At 37.3% G+C, this 25,241-nt stretch overlaps 2 protein-coding genes and 1 long non-coding RNA gene across 8 annotated transcripts in view; 2 read left to right on the forward strand and 1 right to left on the reverse strand.

The window, feature by feature from the left end:
- paqr5a (progestin and adipoQ receptor family member Va) overlaps positions 1-13,749 on the forward strand; it is a 24,290-nt gene extending 10,541 nt beyond the window's left edge. Inside the window, exons 2-9 of one of the 3 annotated variants that reach the window (XM_073815754.1) lie at positions 2,108-2,808; positions 10,676-10,899; positions 11,064-11,191; positions 11,644-11,849; positions 12,022-12,148; positions 12,787-12,883; positions 12,981-13,125; positions 13,215-13,749. In XM_073815754.1, the coding sequence (XP_073671855.1) occupies positions 10,846-10,899; positions 11,064-11,191; positions 11,644-11,849; positions 12,022-12,148; positions 12,787-12,883; positions 12,981-13,125; positions 13,215-13,459 (1,002 nt within the window). In that variant the 5' untranslated portion in view covers positions 2,108-2,808; positions 10,676-10,845 and the 3' untranslated portion in view covers positions 13,460-13,749. The remainder of the gene's footprint in view (positions 1-2,107; positions 2,809-10,675; positions 10,900-11,063; positions 11,192-11,643; positions 11,850-12,021; positions 12,149-12,786; positions 12,884-12,980; positions 13,126-13,214) is intronic. The other 2 variants (XM_073815753.1, XM_073815755.1) reach the window with 2 other exon arrangements.
- LOC135773576 (uncharacterized) lies at positions 3,612-8,706 on the reverse strand. Of its 2 annotated transcripts, none has more exons than XR_010543551.2 (5): positions 8,072-8,706; positions 7,326-7,464; positions 7,154-7,247; positions 5,057-5,232; positions 3,612-4,928 (listed from the first exon to the last, which is right to left on the reverse strand). It is a non-coding gene; the product is annotated as an uncharacterized lncRNA (long non-coding RNA). The 2 variants fall into 2 exon arrangements; XR_010543550.2 differs by having other exon boundaries at positions 7,154-7,227; positions 8,072-8,699.
- Positions 13,750-14,028: 279 nt separating the features above from the next.
- kif23 (kinesin family member 23) lies at positions 14,029-24,823 on the forward strand. Of its 3 annotated transcripts, XM_065283242.2 has the most exons (24): positions 14,029-14,164; positions 14,781-14,847; positions 14,960-15,088; positions 15,318-15,423; positions 16,292-16,428; positions 16,511-16,623; positions 16,726-16,893; positions 17,755-17,799; positions 18,020-18,132; positions 18,231-18,352; positions 18,763-18,865; positions 18,954-19,033; positions 19,111-19,230; positions 19,329-19,488; positions 19,565-19,726; positions 19,823-19,989; positions 20,273-20,446; positions 20,579-20,761; positions 20,989-21,285; positions 21,739-21,972; positions 22,063-22,151; positions 22,236-22,317; positions 24,165-24,235; positions 24,330-24,823. In XM_065283242.2, the coding sequence occupies exons 1-24, from the start codon at positions 14,151-14,153 to the stop codon at positions 24,343-24,345; spliced, it is 2,952 nt and encodes a 983-aa protein (XP_065139314.1). In that variant the 5' UTR covers positions 14,029-14,150; the 3' UTR covers positions 24,346-24,823. The 3 variants fall into 3 exon arrangements, with proteins under 3 accessions (XP_065139314.1, XP_065139312.1, XP_065139313.1); XM_065283240.2 differs by lacking the exon at positions 20,989-21,285; XM_065283241.2 differs by lacking the exons at positions 17,755-17,799; positions 20,989-21,285.
- The last annotated feature ends 418 nt before the right edge of the window (positions 24,824-25,241 follow it).

Consider the following 25,241-nt stretch of genomic DNA (forward strand, 5'->3'; position numbering starts at 1 on the left):
TATGTTCATTTAATTGTGACAATGATTTTGTGTGTCCTTTTTGACTCTGATGTTTCAGGTAACCGAATGCGTAAATTGAGTCGAGAGCTAAATATATCATCTTGACGCTCGTTCATAAAGGAATTGTATGATCACAATATTTAAAATGGAAATGCATAATATTTTGAGTGTTTTCATTTAATAAAGCACCGTATTTGTCTGAGCCATGGTCGTGTGAACATTGTGTCTTTTCTTAATATTTAATCAGTTTTAGTAAATCTTGTTTTTTTAAGTAGTATGCCTAATTTAGGTGAGTCTACTAGATACCCTTAAAATGAAAGACGAGATCGAAGAAAAAACTGACCCCGTCTTAAAGCATACTGTAGGCAAGATTTAGATCCATTGAAATGCATAAAATAAAGGAAAAACTGTGTTTGATTTAATCATTTGTAAAGTGTTTTGCTAAGTGTTTTGTAAATCTGTTTTGCTTTGAAATAATCCAACAAATTATTTAAAATAATTACTCCCCTACTATAATTACTAATTTGTTCAAACCCTTATTTCTTATAGACAACAATCTATATAGACTATATAAAATGTAATTTTGAAGGGCACGTGACGTATCTGCACTGTCAACACCGTGTAAATATCAAGTTGTAAAAAAATAAAATAAATATCAAGTTGTAAAATATGTAATAGGACATTGTTTTTAAACATAAACATGGTTAGACTGACACCTACTGTTTTGGCGTGCATGTGTGTAAATGCGGTACTTGCAGAAAAAAATATTATAATATTCTGCGAGATTCTTATAAATGACACTTTTTATTAAATACAACACATTGGCACTGGTTACAAATAAAAACATGCCACTCACAGACTACATTTTCACAAATAATACAATTAGAAAATTTATATTAAAAACTAACAGTATTATGCAATATAGCTCAGGCATGTTGTGCTTTATTAAATATATAAAATATTTGCCTTCCCATTTTAAATATTTACATTTTTAATACTTAAATTGTGAATTATGATCATACAATTGTTGAACGATCATCAAGATGTACTATTTAGCTCTCGATGCATTTCACGCATTCGGTTACCTGAAACACCAGACAGTCAAAAAGGACACACAAAATCATTGTGTCACAATTAAATGAACATAGCAGCAGCACGCGTAAGTTACTCTCGGATCTGTAATGATCGATCGGTGAATATCAGTGCCACATGCCTCAATCTAACAGACCTTAGTTTTACTGACATGTGTCAGTAGACAACCCACAAACGGAATGGTATGAGCCACTGGACATCGGAAGTGCCACTCGACGAGCCACCACTAAACAGTGACATGAGCCACTGGACACCGGAAGTGCCACTCGACGAGCCACTGGTACGAGCCAATTGAAACCGGAAGTGCCACAAAACGTAGTGGCACGTGCCACTGGCTTCTGTGCGTAAGATGCCATGCCACTTAATGTTAAAACCCCTTCTCTATATAAGTTAAGCAAGAGCCTTTTACTCACATATTTCGGATACTTTAGATGTTATGTACGTATAAGTTATATCATTGACTGAATTTTTCTAAAAAATAAAAAATAAAATCTAACATTTATAGAATTGTCTGGAGATGCAGACAAAAATGACATCATGCAGGATCAAGAATTCTTTTTAACTCTTATAAATGACAACTTCCTCAAAACTGTGTCTGTAATGGAGAAGTTACTTATTATGCTGAAGGAGCAAGACAGGGTTTGAGGTTTTAAGAGCTACATCCTGCCTACCAAGTCTATAACCAGAAGTTGACAATAAAGATACCAGTTATTTAAGTGGCCTTCTTTATACATGTATGTGTATATTACGTCACTGTGGAAAGCAACCCAAGACTCTTTAGGAGAAATGAAGGAGATAAACTACAGAAACATGTCTACATGCAATCAATTACCAACCGAGAACTGAACTAAACTAAGGGTATTTTAGGGGAATATGGAGGTTCCAACTCTCCTTCCACTGTTCCCCACTCCCTCTTTAGTATACAACTGATAGCATCCTGTAATGCAAATGTATATTTTTTTAAATTTCTCAATTTTAAATACCTGCGTATTGCTTTTTTGTGATATTATTTCAGACCTGGGGCCTGGACCATGAAGATGGTTAAACAAATTCGGGGTTACAGGATTAGTTTCGAGTTGACACCAAACCAAACAGGCGTTGTTGGTATGTTGGTAGCATATACTTTCTTGAACATGGTAGTTGCATTGTTGTAAGTCAGGGGGCAGAAAGTTTCCTGATTGCATAACAAATATCTTTATTTGTGTTCCAAAGATGAACAAATGTCACATGGGTGTGGAATGATATGAGAGTGAGTAATTAATATTAAAATTTTAATTCTGGGTTGAACTATCCCTTTTAGTAGGGTACCAAGCTTGACGGGGGAGCCCCCAAGAATCTTCACTGTTTTAGAAATGTTTGACTGATACTGATCTCAGTTTAATTAGTTTCAGCTCAACAAATTCAGTCTATAACGGAATATAGTGGGAGCTCGAATGCATTTGCAATAAAATGCGGCTGATTGAATAATGAAAAATGTTTTCGACTTTACGGATCTCTGCGCTGCACAGACCGATCGGCGTATGACATCACCTAGCGTCTTGGAAGTTGCGTGCGTTGACCAATCACAGACGCTCAAGGAGCTACAGCTGACAACGAAAACAAAGAAATGCATGTTCTCTCTCACTTGCCACTCATTGTCATGACCGAAAATGAAACATTGACTGTATGTTTATTCAGTTCACACACTGAACGCCAAAAGCTAAACTTCACTGGACGGTAAGTGTGCACAGGGATGGAATTTAAACGCGGTTTAATAATGAACTTCTGTTTTTGTATCAAGTAAACTTTAGTAATAACGGATGTCAATAGCTTTGTTTACAGCCTTTATCAGTTACATATCGACTGATGTGAACGCAATTAACATTGCAACATTAAAATATGTAACATTAGTTCAGGTTTTAATATTGTCACTTTCTCAGTTTGAACTCATGCCACGTGTTTTTGGTTATACTTAATGAAGGAACTTGCACGGTTGTGTGTGCACAGACTAAAATATTTGTGTTAAATTTAGCTGGTTTAACTAGTTAAACATTGCCTGCCACACATATACATATGCTTGTGTGCGCGCACTGTGGAGTTAATTGTACTTCTGAGTTCATTGTTTACAAATTCATTATTGCACAATACATCCCAGATAGCAATTGACATCTGGCCCAGATGTGGCCCACATCTCCCACATTCATCTGGCTCACATACCGCGTGGAATGACGGCGATGACTCAACCTGAGTGCGCTGCCAGAAGTCAGCCATAACCGTGCCAGATATGGGCCACATTTCAGAAATGGCATGGGCCACATCAGGCCCAGATGTCAGTCACTCCACTGCCATCTGGGCCAGATGTGACCCATGCCATTTCTGAAATGTGGCCCATATCCGTCCCAGTTATGGCTGACTTCTGGCAACCGCACTCAGGTTGAGTCATTGCTGTCATTCCATGCAGTAGCGTCTTCTAAGCTGTGGCACACATCTACTCTTACTATATGCTAATTAGCCTATAGTTAAGAAAAAACTAAAACTCATATAGTCAAAATTTCTTTATTAAACATTTAAAAAATCCAATACAGATAATAATTTATAAATAAACATAATTATATTTGTCAAACATGTTAGTTAAATTAATATGTTATATAGTAAGATATACTGGAACCCATAGATGCATGTGCGTTGCCACAGTTACACACCTGGCCAAACTTAAAGGGTTATTTCATCCAAAATGAAAATTATGTAATTAATGACCCTCATGTCATTCCAAACCCGTAACACCTCCGTTCATCTTCGGAAACAGTTTAAGATGTTTTAGATATGTGTATACACGATCAAATATATACTGTACATGTCCAGAATGGTAATAAAAACATCATCAAAGTAGTCCATGTGATATCAGTGGGTCAGTTAGAATGTGTTGAAGCATCGAAAATAAATTTTGGTCCAAAAATAACAGAAATTATGACTTTATTCAGCATCGTCTTCTCTTCCAGGTCTGTTGTGAACCTCGTGCACAACACTGGAGTGACGCTGCTGACATGTTATCTTGTTTGCCCAAGCTTTTTCTTGTTCCCAAGCTTTTTTTACAGTCTGAGGGAGACGCACGCTATAAACAAAACAATCTTCACAAACATGTCTGAGGATAACACGTCAGCAGCGTCACTGTGCACGCTGTTTTTATTACCTTTCTGGAAATGGACAGTATACCGTACAAACATTTTCAAAGATCTGTAGCTAAAATTGTAAAGCTTAATTTTACCCAGTAACATTAGATCAATGTAATGGTTGAAATGCTTTAGCTATGATTTGATCTAAGGCTATTTACTGGTTATTTATTTTGTTTGTTATCAGAAAAAAAACTGCTCCAGAGATACTCGGTTGTTATTGAATCTATGTGGAGGTCTACCCGAAGTTAAGTTTGGGCCATGAAAGTGATTTATGTTGTTGCCACTGAAACCATCTATATTAACACACAAACGTACAACTACCATCTCCTTACATACAAAACTCTGATATAATACTCAACATTTCTTAATAAACTTATAAAACTCACAATAGGGATAGTTCACTGATTAAAATTAAAACTGTAATTTTGCTCACCCAAAGGTTGTTCCAAACCTGTATAATTTATAACAGTCAGTAACTGAACAAATACATTTGATAGAGTTTGAAACATCTTGATGGTAAGTAAATGAGTTTCCATTTTTGGGTGAGCCATGCCTTTAAATCTTCTCTTTTGCCCAACGACCTTCATCTCTGTCTGTGGCAAGCTGCAACCATGTCTTAACCCAGTGCTCAATCTCTTTGTCTCAAGCAGATAGTTGCTGTTAATCTGTTTCTTCTGACTGCAGCTACGATGACAAATGTAAACAGTGAGGTAGAGAATAAGTATAAAAAAATCTAACATTTATAGGGTATACACATATTAGCTGACACCAAACATGAATAAATAACATTAGTTATTGTCAAAAAGACTTACCAATAATCAGTTTTTAGTGGTATAGTTTTCAGTGGTGTCCTGTAATGCCGCCTTCTCATTGATAGCCTGTCAGACTAACTGGAGAAGTATGTAGTTTGTGAGCAGGAAGTTCAAAATTCTTCAAAACACTGTCTTTAACTGTGGTGCCTCCTCTCAAGAATAAATTGTTTTGAAATCTGTAAAATTTAATGAAAAATGAAGAAACGAGTCAAATCTCATTTTTGAGAGGAATATAGACAAACTGTGGGGGTAAAACTGATAGAGTTCCTTTGAAATACTTGGACTACTTGCACAGAGCTTTTGTGACACAGTTCTGTTTTAAAATTAAAGGGGAGCGCAGGGCAAAGCCTAATGCTTTTTGTTTTTCTCAATAATTCAAAACATACATATATCCTATATATTAATTACATCTTAAAGGTAAGATAACCTCACAGTTGTTTTAAATCTCAAAATGTAAGATGTTTTATAAGTAAAGTTGATTGTTTCAAATGTGACATGTATTGTGTATTCAGAAATGTATACTTTTTTCAGCAAATTTGATGGTTTACTTCCAAGATTTATTTAGTAATGATGAGGAATTTCATACTCATATAATGATAGTTAAGTGTAACTGGCTTAATTCAATAATATATTATAAAAGTATTTGTGATTATAATAATAGCTAACTAGCTAAATTAATGTAAAATTACTAAAGTTACCGGCCCGTCATACTAGTCATTTGCTCTCAAAGTTTAGGTATACTTCACTTTCAGAGTGGGAAAGTAAAGTAACTGCATTTAGAGGCAGACAGCGCTAATTCTGTAATCTCAGTTTCACTTTTGCGTGCTCAGGGCTTTCCACACATTCACTATATTATTTAATGATATATAAATAGCATAGATTTTTTTACACATTTTCTAAGGGTGTACCTACATTATATGAACCCTGTATGAAATGTAAAACTTTAGCTGTCACTGTAAAACACTCTGATATGTGCAGATGAGTGGGGGAGTGGGGACAATCAACATGATCTCACGAAGTTCCGTGGGATAGTCACGGAATTTTTTGCTAATTTTTCCGTGGCATTCTCACGGATCTCCTCATATTTCCGTGGCCCTGACACGGACTTTCTTTTCCGTGGCATTCTCACGGATTGGTTACTCAACTGTTTTTTCCTATTTTCAAACCATTGTCGCTTCGGTTTAGGGTTAGATTTGGTGTTTGCGTTATTATTTCACTTTAAGTATTGGTTTATACTATTTTTTTTATGTATTCTTTTATATTTTCTAAACTTTAATCAATTGTCGCCTGGCGTTGGGGTTAGAGTTGGGTTTGGGTAGGGATGTCATTTTATGTAAATCTAACCCTAAACCGAAGCGACAATGGTAAGAAAATAGGACAAAACAGTTGAGTAACCAATCCGTGAGAATGCCACGGAAAAGAAAGTCCGTGGCAGGGCCACGGAAATATGAGGAGATCCGTGAGAATGCCACGGAAAAATGAGCAAAAAATTCCGTGACTATGCCACGGAAATTCGTGAGATCACTCTGGTACGGTTCGGTCTGTTTAAGTATGATAAGTAAGTGCACCCTAATATAACTTTGTGCTCGTCTGAAAGAAGATGATCATATGTATTAACATGGATTAAATCATGCAGAAATTTTCATTATTCTGTGAACTATTATTCTATTATAATAGACTATTATTTTAACCCTGGAGAATCCACGGGTCAAATTTGGCCAATGTTAATCAATGTTAAGAGAAGGGTTCTTGGGTTCTCCAGGGTTAATTTTCTATTCATCCAAAAATCCTGAAAAACACTAAAACATGAAGCAACACAACTGTTGATAATCAGAAATGTTAATTGAGCAGCAAATCAGCGTATTAGAATGATCTCTGAAGAATATTGTGACACTGAAGACTGGAGTAATGATGCTAAAATTTCAACATTAATCACAAGAATAAATTACAGTTTACAATATATTCACATTATAAACAGCTTATTTACTTTGTGATAATGTTTCACAACATTTCTGTTTTTACTGTATTTTTGGTCAAATAAATAATCACAAGCTTAAACTTTTGAATAGCAGTGTATAAGTTTGAGGTTTTACTTACTAGTCATATGGTTCAGAGATGTTTTCTGACAGGTCTGTTCCAACCCTACTGCTTGGCCATTAGCATGGACAAATCTACAAACATAACATTCAATCTGTCACAGAGAAAACAATATATAAAATATGCAGTGTAAGATTTACTTATTTAATATTGCTCACACAATGCTACTCACGTTTAGATGTCAACATCTTAAAATAACTGTGATAAATGTGGAAAATTTGAAAAGCAGTTTTCTACACCTGTCTGCAACTCCCTTCAGAAAATGTTGAAATCTTGAGCTTCTCTTCTATTATAGAGGGTTTTTGTCACTCCTGAAATCAGAGAACAACATGTCTGTATTTGTATACGATAAAACATACGTACTAACGTTATAGCTTCAGCACTCCGTGCAATTTAACAAGGTTTAGACGTTACAGTACATCGCATATTTAGACTAAATAAATTTGCCTACTTCCAGTCATGCACTGACAACGTTAACAAAGACTTTGAAACCTCTCATCTATGTTTTCAAAAGCCCAAACGTTCATAAACAAGAGCAAAAGCTAACGCTTATAGACGGTTTCAGCAGTAACATACATACAGTAAAGAGGCTTTTGTGGAAAACACGTAACTTCCGTTAAACTCTGCTAAGCAAAAATAACAACAAAGTCCTAGCTTATAACAAGCAAATTAACAACACGTATATTACATTGGAAACAAAAAAAATATTTTCGACGAGTTATTTTTTCAAGAGATCAGTTTAGCAAGTAAACCAACAGAAACCGGAAGCACAGTTCCGACCGCATGTGCGGAAACATGTTGGGATGGTAACGAACTTTTCTCAAAGACACAAGCCATTTATATGAGGTAAATATATAACAAAACCGTGTCAACAACAGGTTTTAGTATTATTTGTGTGATTTGATGGACTAAACTTACTTGAAAACAGCGAAGAAACCGCGGGAGACGGAGCTAGCTGTCCTCGTGCTCCTTCAGTTTCCATGGTAACTCCCTTCGTGATTTAAAGGGGCAGGACATGTTTCGCGTGCACAGCATAGCCATTGGCCTATTATATACATGGTAAAGCCTCACACCATTTACATAAATAAACATCTCTGGAATTAGAACAGTACATAACACTTTAAAATATCTTTAAATTGTTTATAAATCGTAAAAACTTATTTGGTTGTTCTGTGTACTATTCATCATTGCCCCATTGCAAAGTGACACATCTGCATGTGATAGTGGGACGATTTTGTATTGTTTTACACTTGTGTAGCACTTTCTATTTATTCTACAATTTGTTTTTTAATCTTTGCTTTTGTTAAAGATGTACTTTATCCTATTCTTAAAGGTCACATAACATTTTTCTGCTAAGCTGTAAAAGGTTAAATAGTTCACCCAAAAATGAAAACTCTGTCATCATTTACTCACCCTCATGTTGTTACAAACCTGCATAAATGTCTTTGGATCCCATTCACTTCTATAGCAGGAATTGGAAAAGTAATACTATGGAAGTAAACGGGGTCCACGAACAGTTTGGTTAAACTTAAGTAGCCTACCTATCGAATAGTAGTGTGCATCCTTCAAATCTCAGAAGAGTCTTTTATATCAGATTTATAAAAGACAGATCAGTTGTTTTCAAAAAACAGGAGCTCCTGGAAATAACTGTTATTTTTACCCATTCTATCAAATTTTAAGCTACAAAGAGCAAAACTAGTTTTAACTTGTCCATAACTTGGCAAATGACCATGGAATAAGTGGGATAATCAATGACTTGCTGTGCATTAAAGGATTTTAAATGGGGTTTGGGGTTCTTTGCCTCAGCGTTGTGCATTTACAAGTCTTTAATGCAGGGCAAGCAGTTTACATTAAATATGCAGCGGGTAAAATTTAACTCGTCACCATTTTTCCTCAGTTACCATATATTTCTAAAGGTGTTATTGACTAGGGCTGGGTATCGATTCAGATGTTCCAGATCGATTCAATTTCGATTCACAAGGTATCAAATCGATTCGATTTCGATTCTCGATTCAATTTTCGATTCAAGTGGGTAATTAATAAAAAGAAATTAAAAGCACAACACTGTCGTTGTCGTCTTGCTTGCGAAATCTAAAATGCTTCCAAACCTCTTACTTTTTATGTGAAGGTGGCATCAATGTCAATGAAGCACCTAAAACCACAATTTTAAACACTGAATGAAAGAATGACACGCTCCTTGGTAACATCGCGCAAGGCAAAGAAGAGGGTGACATCTAGTGAAGAATACTAGTAATTTGATTAATGTTAATCTTAAGTTCAATGTTTGCAGGAAAAAATCTGAAAAAAAAATCGATTCTGCTCTTTGAGAATCGATTCTGAATCGACCATGTTAAAAAAAACGATTAATACGAAAATCGATTTTTTTGCCCAGCCCTATTATTGACATTAAATTTTCACCAGATGTTGCACATAAATGTAAAATTTTTAGCTGACTAAAACAAGCTGTTCTTAATGGATTATCAAAAAATTGTCGCCTAGAATTCTTTGAGTTCTGTGCCAGAGTCCAAGAAGATCTGATAGACAAAGCTGTCTGATTATGATAAATATGGTTGAATTATTTGAGCCGAATATGAAGAAGCCTAGCCCTGTCAGATCTAGAAGAAAAATTACAATGGAAAAAATTCAGCTGCCTTCCTTTACATTTTAAAACCAATAAGCTAACCATGCAGCATATTACATATCTGGCCCATAAATAAGCCGAAACACACATAAAAACAGTCTGATGTCAACATAACCATAAACCAGTAATATCTGGCCCACACACAACAAAAAGCCATCACTCATCCTAAACCGATTTGTCACACAAGGGCCAGGACTGGCCCAAACACAACAAGCCACAACTCACGCTAAAACCGGGTTGTCGCACTCAGCCGTATCTGGCCCACACACAACAATCCACAACTCAAACTACAATTGGCTTGTCGCACACGGGCCGTATCTGGCCCACACATAACAAGCCGCAACTCAAATTAAAACTCGGCTTGTTGCACACGGGACGTAGCTGGCCCAGACATAACAAGCCGCAACTCAAATTAAAACCGGCTTGTCGCACATGGGCCGTATCTGGCCCACACACAACAAGCCACAACTCACACTAAAAACGGCTTGATGTGTGTGGGCCAGATATGGCCCATATGGCCTTTGACGCCACCGGAACTGAGCCATATGTGACATAGTTGGCCCAGATGAGGCCCGGTAGTGCATGCTATCTGGGATGTGATGAGTTACATTCACTTCTTATTTTTCCAGATGAATTTGCCTTTCAAACAATAAATATCTAAGATCTCTAACTGTCTAAAAAATGTGTAAGCATGCTAAATTGACAAAAATGTTAAATGCCTTTTTATTTGTACAATAACAATATGTTATATTATAATATATTCTAAGTTATATTTAAAAAGCACAGACGGAAGGTTTTTCTTTGTCCTCAGCTCCCCTTCAGTATGCTAGTTTATGACTTGGGTTTTGCAATTCTATTTGTTGAACTTCTGTTCATAAAAGTTTTGTAACAGATCTTTAGAGACATTTAACCCACCCTTGGAGAAGAGTTTGTGACTGGACTTCACAGACTCAAACTGAAGAAGACTTCTAAACTAATCGAAAGACATCAATAATCTCTGTAGATGGCAGTTCGTCTCTCCACCTTCTAACTAGTGGAGCTTTCCTTTACTATGCTCAACCTCATCAAGCTACCTCAAGTGTTCACCATTAACCAAGTTCCTAAGGTAAGAAAGGTTTTCAATGCTCATGCCCATTTGCAAGAAATGTCATTATACTGCACTTCTGCGTATGTTGCATGCACTTGTGCTTTACACATGGAAAGTGTACCTGAAGATATGGTGACCCTAGTAAAGTAAAGCAGATACATTTACCTTTTGTCTCATTGTAGGTCTTTCATGAAGATGGCATCATGTCAGGTTATCGCCACCCATGCAGCTCCGCCAAAGACTGTGTACTTAGTCTTTTCCAGCTAACAAATGAAACCCTTAATATTTGGACTCATTTTCTGCCTACGTGGTAATTATATTTTCAGCATTCATGGGAAACTTTTTTTATATTTTTAATACTTTTCTAGATATGTCATCTGAATTCGTGTTTTTGGATGATGTTTTATCTTTGTGCATTAATTTATCATTTGATAACTTAATATTAGACATAAGTCAACATTACTCTGTGTACTGTAAAGAAAGGTTACTGAAAATTTACTAAAGTTAAAAAATATGTTATTTACTGTATATTTTTTAAGTAGAACTTTTATATTCCTTTTGTTTTATCAGTTAATTATACATTTAACTTCATATTATGGGGGCTTTGCCTCTTTATGGGATAGTGCCTTGGACAGAGGGCATGTCATGGTTCAGGTTTAAACCTCACCAATTTTAACTTGACACTACAGTTGTGATATGGCTTTGACACATCTAACTTTTACTGTATGTTGTTAACTTATTGATGGGCTGTTTTTTTGCAAGGTTTTTCTTATGGAAACTGCTGACAGTGGTGTTGATTCAGGGTGATTGGCAAGATCCTTTCACCTGGCCCCTGCTGGTGTTCCTAGTGTCATGTTGTGTGTACCCACTCGCTTCCAGCTGTGCTCACACCTTTAGCATCATGTCAGAACAGGCCAGACACATCTGCTTCTTCTTTGATTATGGAGCACTCAGCTTTTACAGCCTTGGTAAGAGTATTAAGATATGCACACATAACCTATCCTTAATAGTCCCCTTGTTTCCACTAGAATTATATAGCATGCAATTAATGCCTACATAATCTAGATAAAAACACAATCAGTACCTTTTTTCACATGGCAGTTTTTCTTGTCTGTTTTTTATGTGTTTGCTTATCAACAGGTTCTGCCATTACTTACTCATTTTACACATTTCCGGATAAATGGGTTAACAGCACCTTCCACAAGTACTATGTTCCTATAGCTGTTGTCAACTCCACTATCTCCACGACAATGGCCTGCTATTCAAGGTATCCTGGTTAACTTGAACAATATAAGTTAAAATGCAGTATTACTCTAATGGCCATTAAATATTAGTTAGTATTTGAAATGCCTTATTGTTACAAATGTCACTAGTCATTTTATTTGACTGTTTTTCGTTGCAAAAAGCTCTCCATGCAAGCTTTTTTGGCAAAAACTTTGTTTCCCAGTCCAAACCTATCTCTCTCCAGTCACGCTTCACTGTCCTTTCTGAATAATGGTAAAGGCTCAAAAATATCCTCATATATATATATATATATTTAGTAAACCTCCTTTAACCTGGTAAAAAACTCTTTGGTGAAAAAGCGATGTGGCGTTTCACAAATTCTGCCAATTTGTTAAGCAGATGTGAAGATATTTGATAAACATATAATATGTGCCAAGAGCATTCATTCAATATGATTATCTTATTTTTGATGGAGGTGGCATTTAGTGGTTTTTGCATCTGAGCCCTTCATAGTTCGAGAGCTTCTTTTCAAAGGGAACCCTTTTGAACAAATGTCCAACTAACCACTTCTTTATTTGACCTGGTTTGTCTTTTTCAGAACAATTATCTTATTAAAAGTTTTTTTTTTGTTATTTCTGGGATATATAAATAATTATCTAATGATACAACAATGCTTTTCAGGTTTTCTGAGAAATTAGAAAAGAGAATATGCAAATGTCTGCGGGTAATGGCCTTTGTCTATCCATATCTCTTTGACAATATTCCTCTATTTTATAGAGTAAGTGCTTTGGTCAATTTTGTAAAGCTCTTTAAATGTTAAAATTCTGATTTGATTGTTATTGTATAGACTTATTTTTAATACTTTTTTTTAATAGATTTTTGTGTGCGTTGGTGAGGGTTGCACAGTAAATGAGGCCAGTGCGGTTCATTACCAGCACACAACGCTGACTCTTCTCACTGGCTTTCTTTTTGCCACACATCTGCCTGAACGCTTGGCTCCCGGCAGTTTTGACTACATAGGTTACTTGCTTAAGCTAAACATCATAAAGTCAGAAAACGCACCAGTGGCTGTCATTTTAAACTATGCTCTTTTTATGTATCATTCACAGGTCACAGTCATCAACTCTTCCATGTATTTGCTATTATTGCCACATATTTCCAGATGACTGCCATTGAACTGGACATGGCTGCACGGAGGCAGTGGCTTCATGCTCATTTGCCACCAATCACCTTTTTAAACACTGCAGGAGCAGCATTCCTTTGTGTGGCCAGCAGTCTTTGTATTATTTATTTCTTCAGCATGGCACTATTCTCCAACAGAAGGATGAAGGAACGAAAGAAAGAAGTGACATGAGTTCTTATGTGTATAATGTGGCCAATGAAAACACAAAGTCACAAACAAGAAGAAAGAGGCCACAAGATTGTATAATTTATGTGTTTTCGATTATTTTGTTTGTCTAATGTTCTACTTTAACATTTGCACAATTTCAAATCACATTTCCACAAATCAATAATTACATTTTTTAGACCTATTTTATAATCAACCTTTTTGAACACTGTTTATGTACGATTACTGCTTGTAAATAAATAAAAGATTGTTGGTTTTATAAATATGTTAAATAATAAATATATAATTTGATTGTATACATTGGTATTCCTTTGCATTCATGTTTCCGATTAATTTAAATTAAGATTTTATTTTTATATGAGTGCCTTTAAAACACTAAGTATAAAATATGTATTGGTTAAATAAACATATACAGTTTGTCTGTAAAGAAAGGCGAAAAACAATGTATTTACTTTATATATTTTTATATATTTTCATGGAGCGCTCGCGCTGGAATTTTGGAGACCGGAAATTGTCAGTTACATATCAGGCGGGGATAAGGGCGGGACTTCCGTTTGTTTGAGTTGTGGTTCAGCTCGCTGATTGGCCACATTTGAAAAATCTGTTTCTGACGAATTAGAGGGAACGTTTGAATTGCGGATTTTATGCATGGACAAGAAGGCAACGGCGTCGCCAAGTTAAATTAAAACATCTCAGCATGATCAGGCAAATGTATGTATCTTTCATCATATTTTAACTAGACATTGTTTACACTGACGATAAATTGCTAAGAGTCTGCTTATTGTAAAAACGGGGTTTGTTTGTTTCGAAAGACGTTGAATGTTTTGTAGCAGACAATGCTAACTAACGTAACGACACTCGGTTAATTATCCATTTATATATCTCATGTTTCTTATTATGTCTTAGTAGGTGGTTTATTTTCTTACTATGTTTTGGTTTTACGTTAACCCAAATATAATAACGAGCGTATGGTTAAGTCTGCTTAACAGTTGCAATAAACTGCCGACCAAGCACCGTCTATTTGAGTAGTTCGTTGAAAACACTGCTGTCTTTCACCATAATGTTGTTTCGAGGGACCAAGCGCAATACAAAACGATATCGTTGCCCGTTTATGTAACGTTAATGTATGACGATTTTAGATATTTACATGTTTTTCTTTTTAACGATTCTGCTTTAACCTTACAGTGTCTAGTAAAACACCTGCTTATCTTAATTGCCTATCGTTTTCTGACTGGATTATGTAAAATGTAGGAGCTGGTAACTGAGTGTACCAGTTTAATAAAACGCATTTACTTTGTGAATGTTAATTTGTTTATTTTTACAATAGGAAGGGCAAGACGCCCAGGCGCCCTCCCCCGAAAAAGAATTCTAACAACCAGAAGGACCCTGTTGGAGTATGTCGTTTGTTGGTCACACATTATGATAAAAAATACATTAATTTGGAATATACTGATCAAACGTAGTGCATTCAACTTTTAATGTTTAAGTCGACTGTGTGTTTTGCAGGTGTATTGTCGTGTGCGACCACTTGGTGCAGAAGATGAGGAATGCTGTATTGAGGTTATCAGCAACACCACAATTCAGTTGCATGCCCCTGATGGGCTCAAAGCCAACAGGAATGGAGAATACAAAGAGGTAAGTGCCTGCTCTGACAGTTTGGGAAAACAATTTGTAGTGCGCTTGCATATTAATAAATGAATTGGTCTACTAAAAATGAAATTCTCTAATTTACTGACATTCATGCTGTCCCAAATGTATATGACTGCCTTTTTAGTCCTGTATAGCATGCTACAACAGTCAAATATATGTGTGTGTAGGTCAGGGTTTGTGGACGTGCTTAAATAATTTATAATTCCCATTTCAGACACAATACTCCTTCAAGAAAGTGTTTGGCATCAAGACAACACAGATGGAGTTGTTTGAAGATGTCGCAAAGCCTCTAGTGGAAGACCTCATTCACTGTAAAAATGGTAAAGGAAATATAGTCCTTCATATTAGTCCCTTTCACACATACAGTCTTTACTGGTAATTTACTGGTAAATTGCAGTTAACAGATCATGTGTGAACAGAACCTTTCCGATAAATCAGTGCTCCCAATTTACCAGTAAGACAGGTTGTAAGATTACCAGTAATTTACCGGTAAGCGCTATGTGTGAACGAAAAATATAGGATTACCGGCATTTAGAACGGACGACGTCAGACCGCGCTGACAGCTTCGGGCCAATCATAATGTTTCAAAACAGATGACGCGTTTACGCCCAGACTGTTTACGGACGTTTCCACACATGCGGTGCTTGAAAGTCGAGCACACCTGAAGTTTACGTCCACATTTCTTCACCAAAGTTGTTTAAAACATCTTACCACCTACTTGCCGAATTGCGAACGTCCTTAGCACGCCCTATGTGAAGCCTAATGTGCAAAAAGTACTGTTGTTTAAAACGCCATCGGTTTGACGTCGCCTCATGCAATGTTGTTTGGTCATGAGCAACTTCGCGACTGTCAGAGTTTACCACAGACGTGATAACAACAAAATACGGACCGTGGATATGAACGACGTGGATTGTTTACAAATACAACACTGAGCTCGCCGCGCGCCACAGGTACTTCCGCTTTCTCAACGAATTTACCGGTAATTTGATACTGATGTGTGAATGATGTCTTACTGGTAAAAAGATGGAATGTCACTGCGTGTGTGAACAGCACATTTTTGTATTTACTGGTAAATTCATTCTGGTAAATTCATGGTAATTTACCAGTATTACTGTGTGAAAGAGGCTATTGTTGGAATTAATATAATGATAGTTGACTGACTGAAAGCCTTTTTCCCCCCTGATTAAGGTCTGTTGTTCACCTATGGTGTTACTGGCAGTGGCAAAACGTTTACAATGACTGGTTATCCGGGTCAGGGTGGATTGCTTCCGCGTTCACTCGACATGATATTCAACAGCATCGGTCCCTACCAGGCCAAGAGATATGTGAGCACATTTGTAAATAATTTTTATTTTTGAGAAAAAGTCATCCAACCCTGTTGAAGTATTTTAATCTTTCCCTTATTAGGTTTTCAAGCCTGATGATAAAAATGGCATGGAGGTCCAAAATCAGGTAGACGCACTCCTGGACCGACAGAAGCGGGACAGTCAGACAACTGTACCGAAAACCCCTACAACAAGGTTATTTCCATTGGAATCTGAGTTTTGTTAAGCTGTCTGATCTTAGTATTTTTTTTTTAATCAGATTCTGAATATTTGCTTTGGCTGATTGTTCTTGTGTAGGCGAATAGACCCAGAGTTTGCTGACATGATCAGTCCAGAAGAGGCTTGTAAGGCTGATGGAGTGGATGAGGATAGTAGCTACAGTGTTTTTGTCTCTTACATTGAGATTTACAACAACTACATCTATGATCTCCTGGAAGAGACTCCCTTTGACCCAATAAAGCCCAAGTAAGTTTGCTTGTGATGTTTAGTGTTGACTAATTAATTCGACTTTGTTTTTACTGTATATATGTTTTATTGACATCCACCTTTCAATAAAAAGTGGAGTCGTACGTTTTCTTTTTATTTGATGTATTTTGTATGATCAGAAGTTTTGACTAAGATGGGTTTTTACAATTCCTAGATGGGTAGGGTCAGTATAATAGTGGCACATGAGATGTACACTGTTATGAAGTCCATTTTATACTAGTTATTCTTTTAACTAAATTAATTTAAGACCAGTTATCCATTGACAACGCTGTCTGGGAGTGGATATTCAACCTGATTTGAGGGGTAAGGTAACACTTTATTCGGTTAAGCAGTCGTGGTCGATATTTAATCATTTTGATATTATCAATAGATAAACACATAATTTGCCTGGCCAATATATTAGTCTAGAGCCCTATTTTCAGTTATTTAACTTTAAGGGGGTGTGCACACCAAGGCGTTCACACCTGCATCTGACATCTTTTCAGTTTTTTCCAATGGAAGCACTGTGCATTTCAAAAACTGCAGCATCTGGCTTTTTTCCGTGCTGCGCGCCGGCCTTCCACGTTTTGTTTTCTGCTTTGTGAACGCTCAGCTCATCAATTTCACTTGGCCATCCGATCACAGTGGAGGAGGGGCTGGACAAATCACAACAACCAACTGGTGCATTGTTTAATGACTGATAAATAAAAACGAAGAATCTTATGCACCAAAGCGCTGACAAGCACCCACATTTAGCGTTCACCTGGCATTTTCAGCCACGTTTAAATGCTTTGCTGTACACGCTCCCTTAGAAATGTTTGAGTTTAGTTTATAGATGCATTTATTTTGTTTCTTCATTAGGTGGAATGGTGCAGGCACACCTCTGCGAAGCAACACTGAGTTCATGTACGTGGCCAGAGACAGACTTTCTGCCTCTTGTCATTTTTTTGGCTTTTGGTTGTGTAGCTCTTGTGCGCATCCTGCCTTACCGCTTTTAAGTGCTTCTAGTGAATGTGTCCGCTTTGTCTTGGCTGTGTCTTGTGCTTTTGTTTTAGTTGCCAGTTGACTTAGTTTTCCTTCCCTGTGTAGTTACAGACATTTTATCATCCTAAATTTCACATTTCAGACCGCCACAATCCAAATTATTGCGTGAAGATCAAAATCACAACATGTATGTGGCTGGGTGCACTGAGGTGGAGGTCAAGTCAACTGAGGAAGCTTTTGAAGTCTTTTGGAGAGGTGAGCTAATGTGCCTGTCTGGTCATGTTTTCTTGTTAACCTAGTTTTTTGGTTAACATGGAGTGTTGTTGTATGACATCTTTGCGTTCTGGACACAGGTCAGAAGAAACGGAGGATCGCTAACACACAGTTGAACCGTGAGTCCAGTCGCTCTCATAGTGTGTTCATTATAAAGTTGGCACAAGCACCTCTGGATGCAGATGGGGACAATGTGCTTCAGGTCAGTACCAATAATGCCCAAAAACTTTTCTGTTGAGTCTGGGTTAACAAAAATGGCTAAAGAAATTTTTTTATCTATAAAATGGTTCTTAAGTCAAGTTTTGCCTTAAATTAGTTAAATTTCTACACCAAAATAAAAAAAATCTTCCTTAATTCCAAATAGTCTTAAAGGGAAATTATTTTGTCAATCTGAAATGAATCCTGTTTGAATGTGAAATTTTAGGGACTTTTGCACCCTTAGATGAAAAAACTGGTTCAACTGTTTTAACTCTTTGATGTTATATGACATGCATTTCTATCAATAACCCGTGAATGCTTTAGTGAAGCTTTAAGTGTGGAGGCACAATGGGGTTAAGGCTTTATCACTGCAGATGTATCTCTGTTATTTAACTGTGTGTTACCTGTTTCCAGGATAAGAATCAAGTGAACGTAAGCCAGCTGTGTCTTGTGGATCTGGCTGGTAGTGAACGCACTAGCAGAACCCGGGCAGAGGGAAACCGTCTTCGTGAAGCAGGTCAGACATTGAGACAAGGACCTGAGAATGAATACCTAAACCTTTTTGGCAGATGTTTTATTTAAAGACAATATGTTTCTTTACACAGGCAACATCAATCAGTCTTTAATGACTCTCCGCACATGTATCGAGGTTCTGAGAGAAAACCAGATGTGTGGCACGAACAAGGTTTGTGTGCACCACATGACTGTCAAAAAATGTATTTTACTAATTCACCATTAAAACACTGTCCTTTCTCTTCACAGATGGTCCCATACAGAGATTCAAAAGTAACCCATCTATTCAAAAACTACTTTGATGGGGAAGGCAAAGTACGAATGGTAGTTTGTGTCAATCCGAAAGCTGATGATTATGAGGAGACCCTGGTAAGCCATGTCAGATGGTGATCAAAGTTTTTGTAAAATATCCTGTTTATGTGTTTGTTGGTGGGCCACTGGGTTGATCTTGCATTTCTTGCATGTAGCTTGTGATGCGTTTCGCTGAGATGACTCAGGAGGTCGAAGTGGCCCGCCCTGTTGACAGACCCATTTGTGGCTTTGCTGCTGGCCGCCGACAGAGGAATCAGGCCTTTAAAGAGGAACTGACCCGCAGGCTAGATGAACGAGGAGGTCCTGTAGATGGAGGTACTGTGAACCAAGCCATTTCGTGCCTTTATATGATGTATGTGTTATGTCTGACTTCTGACTATGTGCTTTGCAGAGTCTCCATCAGTATTTAGCCAACTGCTGCTATCCTTTCCCGCACTGCCTCCCTGTGAGATCTCTGGTCCTAATGATGATGTAACTCTACCCAGACTCATAGAAGCACTTGAGAAGAGGCATAAGATTCGCCAGATGATGGTTGAGGAATACAATAAAACTGGTAAAATCATCAGCTTGATTGAAAAGTTGACGTTTTCGATGCCACAAAGTTGACTTCAAAAAATAAATATTCATACTCTTAACTTTTATGTTTCAGCCAACATGCTGAAATCCGTGCTTCAAGAGCAGGATGGAAATATCCTTTCCAAAGAAAACTTTATCAGCGAGCAGCGTGGCAAGCTTGGCGAGAAGGACAAAATGATCCAGAACCAGAAGAACGAGATCGATCGTCTGGAAAAGAAGTCCAAGATGCTGGAGTACAAGGTACTCAATCAATGTCAAAAACTTGGTGGATGAAGGCACTTGTGGCATGAAATTGGCAGCGAAAGCATTTCATAACATGGGTCACTTTAAAGGAAAATGCCACCGTTTTTCAATATTTTACTATGTTCTTACCTCAACTTAGACGAATTAATACATATCTATCTTTTTTCAATGCGTGCACTTTTAATCTTTGTACAGCATTTGTGAATGTTAGCATTTAGCCTAGCCCCATTACAGGGATGATGTACTGAAAGGCTTCTTAAATGGGTTCTTCTTCGTGCAGATTGACATTTTGCAGAAAACCACCAACATCTATGAAGAGGACAAGCGATCTCTACAGCAGGAATTGGAAAGCAGGGAACATAGGCTTCAGAGAGAATTGTCTGATAAGAGACGCATGGAAACACGCATGCAGGGCATGGTCAGTGATACCAAGCTTAAGTGGGAGAAGGAGTGTGTGAGTATTAATACGCCTTTATTTCAGACCACATGTTTGATACTGCCTGCTAAATATTATATTTTTGGATTATGTTATGTGTGCAATTTTGTTTTACCCATGTTCATAGAGCCTGTGTGTTTGTTTGTGCAGGAGAGGCGGGTAAATGCCAAGCAGCTAGAGATGCAGAACAAGCTCTGGGTAAAGGACGAGAAACTGAAGCAGCTCAAAGCTATCGTGACCGAGGGGAAATCAGAAAACCGGCAGCCACAGCGGCCCTCTAGAGAAAAGGACAAAGTTCCCCCCAAGAGATCCGTCTCACCATCGCTGGGTCCCGTACGTTTAACAGAATTGCGCTTCTAGACTGCTTGAACCTTTGATTTCATGTCTAACCTACTAAACAAGCCTCTGTTTTTGCATGCTCCGCTGTGCAGCGCATGTGTGTGTACATACTTGGCGCACTTTACTTTTTGTGCATGTTTTTAATGTTGTAAATGCTGTTTTTATTGTACTGGTGTGTGTATGTTGCATGCAAACCTTGTGTACTAATCCAATGTTTGCAGTCTTCCTACGAAAGCTCCCAGTCATCCCAGGAGCCCATATATAACTACACTCAGATGGTCAGGCCAGATCCTTCCTCCCCCAGACAAGGCAGAGTTTCTGTGGCCTCCTGCATCTCTGAGTGGGAGCAGGGAGTCCCACAGTGTCCCAGGCAGGGTAGCCAGTCACCTCCAGACAGTAGGAAGAGAGTTCAGGGCCTTCCCAACAGTCTTGGAAGAAGGAGAGGCAGGTGCTGGTCCAAAGAATATGAAGTGCCTGCCCAGCCAGCAGATGTAGACCTAGAGGAAGCTGATCACATGGTCAGTGGAGTATCTTGCTGTAGTTGTAGGTAGAGTCGCAATGGGACATTTAAAATAGCTAATGTCTATTACAGGTCTCTGATCAGTTTCAGTCGCACTGTTGATGATCTGTGTGTAAAATAACTGCTGGATGTGTTGCTTATTCCACCATTATCTTGTAATCATGTGTGATTGCTGTTTTGCACTTTTAGACAAATAAATTGTTTAAATCTTATTTGTTATCTGTTACTCCTGAGCATAACACCAGAGACTTAAATGACTTAAACCATGTAACAAGTTGAGCAAAAGTTTAAAACCAGGTGACTGAACAAATTTATTCTTCAAAGATTGCTTTGCTGGGCATGTTTTATGTTCTAACAGCTTCTGTTTAGTTTTAGCACTAACACATACGCTACAGCAGGCTTGAGCCCCATGTCCTGTTTGTCTGACTGTGCTTGTGTTTTAATTGAATAGACTGTGCCGCCTGTTCGGCCTCTACACAGACGCTCGCACTCCGCAGGTGGAGAGAGGTGGGTCGATCACAAACCCACCACTAATGTGGAACTGGATACAGTCATGCAGCCAAACCTCCCCAATGCCATCAAAGTGTCGGCTCCTACTGAAAAGGCTCTGTCCAAGTGTGACAAATACGTTTTGACTCACCAGGAGGTGGCATCAGATGGGGAAATTCAGACCAAGCTAATCAAGGTAAGTTCCTCTTGCTTTCCTATATAAAGCAACCTATATTAAATATTTAAAATTATAAATTTGTAAATGTATTTTTTTGCTTTGTATTAGGGTGAAGTGTTTAAAACGAGAGGTGGAGGACAGGCAGTTCAGTTTACAGATATTGAAACGCTCAAGCAAGAAATCCCCGTTCCCACCAGGTGATTTGTTTTTGCTAAGCAGTTGTTTTTTTTAGTGGTGGCTGTTTGAATTGTCAAATGAACTGCTATCTGTTTGATTTTTAGCCGTAAGAGGCGATCATCAGGGTCTGGTGCCACCCCTGACGGTGAGCCTATGGATGGGAACTGGACTGATGTGGAGACAAGGGTAAGTTTTTGCCCACTGTTTGCCTTTTTACAGATAATGTGTAACAAACACACAAATTGCATATTTAGTAGGGTCAGGATTAGGGCTGGGTATCGATTCAGATGTTCCAGATCGGATCGATACGATTTTCGTTTCCGATTCTCAGGTCGATTTTTATACTTGATTCAACTCGATTCTTGATTCAAATTTTTGAATATAGATTTAATACAAACACTATATTTATAAAAAACAGTGAACAGAAGTTTACAAGTGGGTAATTAATAAAAAGAAATTAAGAGGCACAAAACTGTCGTCGTCTTGTTAGCGAATTTTAAGTACTGAATGAATGAATGACAGGCTCGCCTCTCGCTCCTTGGTAACATCGTGCAATGCAAAAAAAGAGGGTGACATCTAGTGGAGAAGATTAGTTTTTAGATTAACGTTAATCTTACGTTTAATGTTTGTGGAAATATGAAAAAAAATTTGTGGCCTTTGAGAACCAGATTAATCAAAAAATCATTTTTTTTTTTATTGCCCAGCCTTAGTCGGAATTTATTTTAAAGCTCAATTTACTCAAAGGTGAGCAAATGACAGAATGTTTGCTTGAACTATTCCTTTGAGTTGATCCAACCTTGTGTAAATTTCATTGTCCAATTTTTTTTTTAATCCAGAAAATTTTCTCCCCACCATGTCATCCAAAATGTTGGTGTCTTTCTTTGTTCAGTCGAAAAGAAATAGTTTTTTGAGGAAAAAATTTCAGGATATTTCTCATTTTAATGGACCCCAAAACTTTTAATGCATTTTAAAATTGCAGTTTCAACGCCGCTTTAAAGGACTCTAAACGATCACATTTGAGGCATAAGGGTCTGATCTAGTGAAACTATTGTTATTTTTTTGCAAGAAAAATAACAAATATGCACATTTAAACCACAACTTCTTCCTCTAGCTGTGTGATGAGCCAGGGCGACCTCACGTATGTGGGAAATGACGTGGAAAGGTCACGTGTTACATATATGAAACGCACATTTGCAGACCATTTTAAACAATAAACTGACAGAAAGACATTAGTATTAATCCACGTACAACAACTTCGGAACGGTCCTCTTTCTCCACACTTGTAAACACTGGGGCGTAGATTCGATACAGTCATCCGTGACCTCTTGACGTGATGACGTATTACGCGAGGTCGCGCTGGCTCGCCACACAGCCGGAGGAAGACGAGAAGTTGTGGTTTAAAAGTGCATTTTTTATTTTTCTTGCCAAAAATGACAATCGTTTCGCTAAGACCCTTATGCCTCGTTTGGGATCGTTTAGAGTCCTTTGAAACTGCAATTTTAAAATGCATTAAAACTGTTAAGTTTTGGGGCCATTAAAGTCCATTAAAATGAGAAAAATCCTGGAATGTTTTCCTCCAAAAAACATAATTTCTTCTCGACTGAACAAAGAAAGAAATCAACATTTTGGATGAAAAGGTAGTGAGTAAATTATGGACTAATCCTTTAAGAATGTTTGCATCCAAGCAGATTGACTTTTATAGTGGAAAGAAAATAATACTATGGAAGTGAATGGTGCCCCTGATCTGTTTGGTTAACATTTTTCTAAATATCTCAACTTGTGTTTAGCAGTACAACAAAATTTATACAGGTTGGAATCAACTTGAAGATGAGTAAATGATGACACAATTTTTTTTTTTGTGAACTATCCCTTTAAAATATAAATAAGTGGACCTCAGGGGGGTTGAAAAAGTTTGCACATTGTAAAAAACATTGGTGAAAAAATGTTTGGTAAACATATTAACAATCTATATTACTGGAGGTGTTGTGATGCAGATTTTATTTCCTGACCATGTCTTTATTTGTGTTCTCTAGTGCTCGGTGGCTGTTGAGATGAGAGCTGGCTCAAATCTGGGACCTGGATACCAACACCATGGATATCAAAAGTAAGCTCTGTTTACTTATTTTTAACTTAACCTTGGTCACACCAGTGACCAAAAAAAGTAAAGAATTTTAATGATTATAAAATTTGTTTTACAGACGCAGAAAGCCTTAAGATCGCTCTCGCATTGCCATCACAGACGAGTCCTTTTCTGTTAAAGCCTCTCATCGCTGTGTGCAATAGCAAATTCACTTTATAATATTTAACTTTTTAAGATGCTTTTATATGTATAAAAGTCTTTTTATAGTTTAGACAAGTTCACCAAAGCTGTTTTTGTCTTGCTGTTCATGTGTACAATGAAGGTCTTTGGATGGGTTTAAATACAAAATGTTTTGCAAATGTTTCTTTTTCTAGCTGTCACTTGAACACAACTACTTGCTTGATCTTTTTTGTATGTACTCTTTTTGTATTTGGGCAGTTAGGACGATCAAAACGTTTGCTGGTGTTTTTCTTAAATTCTTTTCATGTAGTCATTTTTATGACTTCCAGTACAAGTAGGCAGCACCTTGGAGAATCAATCTATGTATTTCTCACTTGTATTATATTGCTGCAGACAAAAACTGTTAATAAACAGCATTTGATGCTGAATGTGTCCAACTTGTGTTATTGTTATTTTTTTCTCTAATGCACATTATCTAAGCTGGTGACGTGTATAGCTAGGGTAGTATGGAGCTTTTGATGTTTTAAAAGAAAGCAGTAGATGGCAGCAGTGTATAACCTTTTGGATCCAGTTCAGCTATATATCGGTGTTATTCATAGGAAGGTCTCCCATGCACCTGCTTGGCCCTGTTTGTGCTTGTTTTGGGGCTATATTTGCTTGTAAGGCAAATATTATCAAATTACATTTCAAGGCTTTCAAACTTAAGTCCTCAATGTGACGACTTCCATATGTTTTTACTTTTTGTATATCGGTACAGCAGTTTTTATAAACCCAGGAGCCATATTTTTGTTTCCAAATGCATAAATGTAAATTCACGTTTAAGTACTTGAGCACGGATTTTATAGTGTTC

This window comes from Paramisgurnus dabryanus, chromosome 9 (genome assembly GCF_030506205.2).
Source record: "Paramisgurnus dabryanus chromosome 9, PD_genome_1.1, whole genome shotgun sequence".
NCBI lineage: Eukaryota > Metazoa > Chordata > Actinopteri > Cypriniformes > Cobitidae > Paramisgurnus > Paramisgurnus dabryanus.

Excerpts from the sequence above, each read along its gene's own strand:
- kif23 (XM_065283242.2), top strand. Across the intron at positions 16,429-16,510 it reads CCTACCAGGCCAAGAGATAT|GTTTTCAAGCCTGATGATAA; the intron begins GTGAGCACATTT and ends TTCCCTTATTAG. Across the intron at positions 19,727-19,822 it reads TGAGGAATACAATAAAACTG|CCAACATGCTGAAATCCGTG; the intron begins GTAAAATCATCA and ends TTTATGTTTCAG.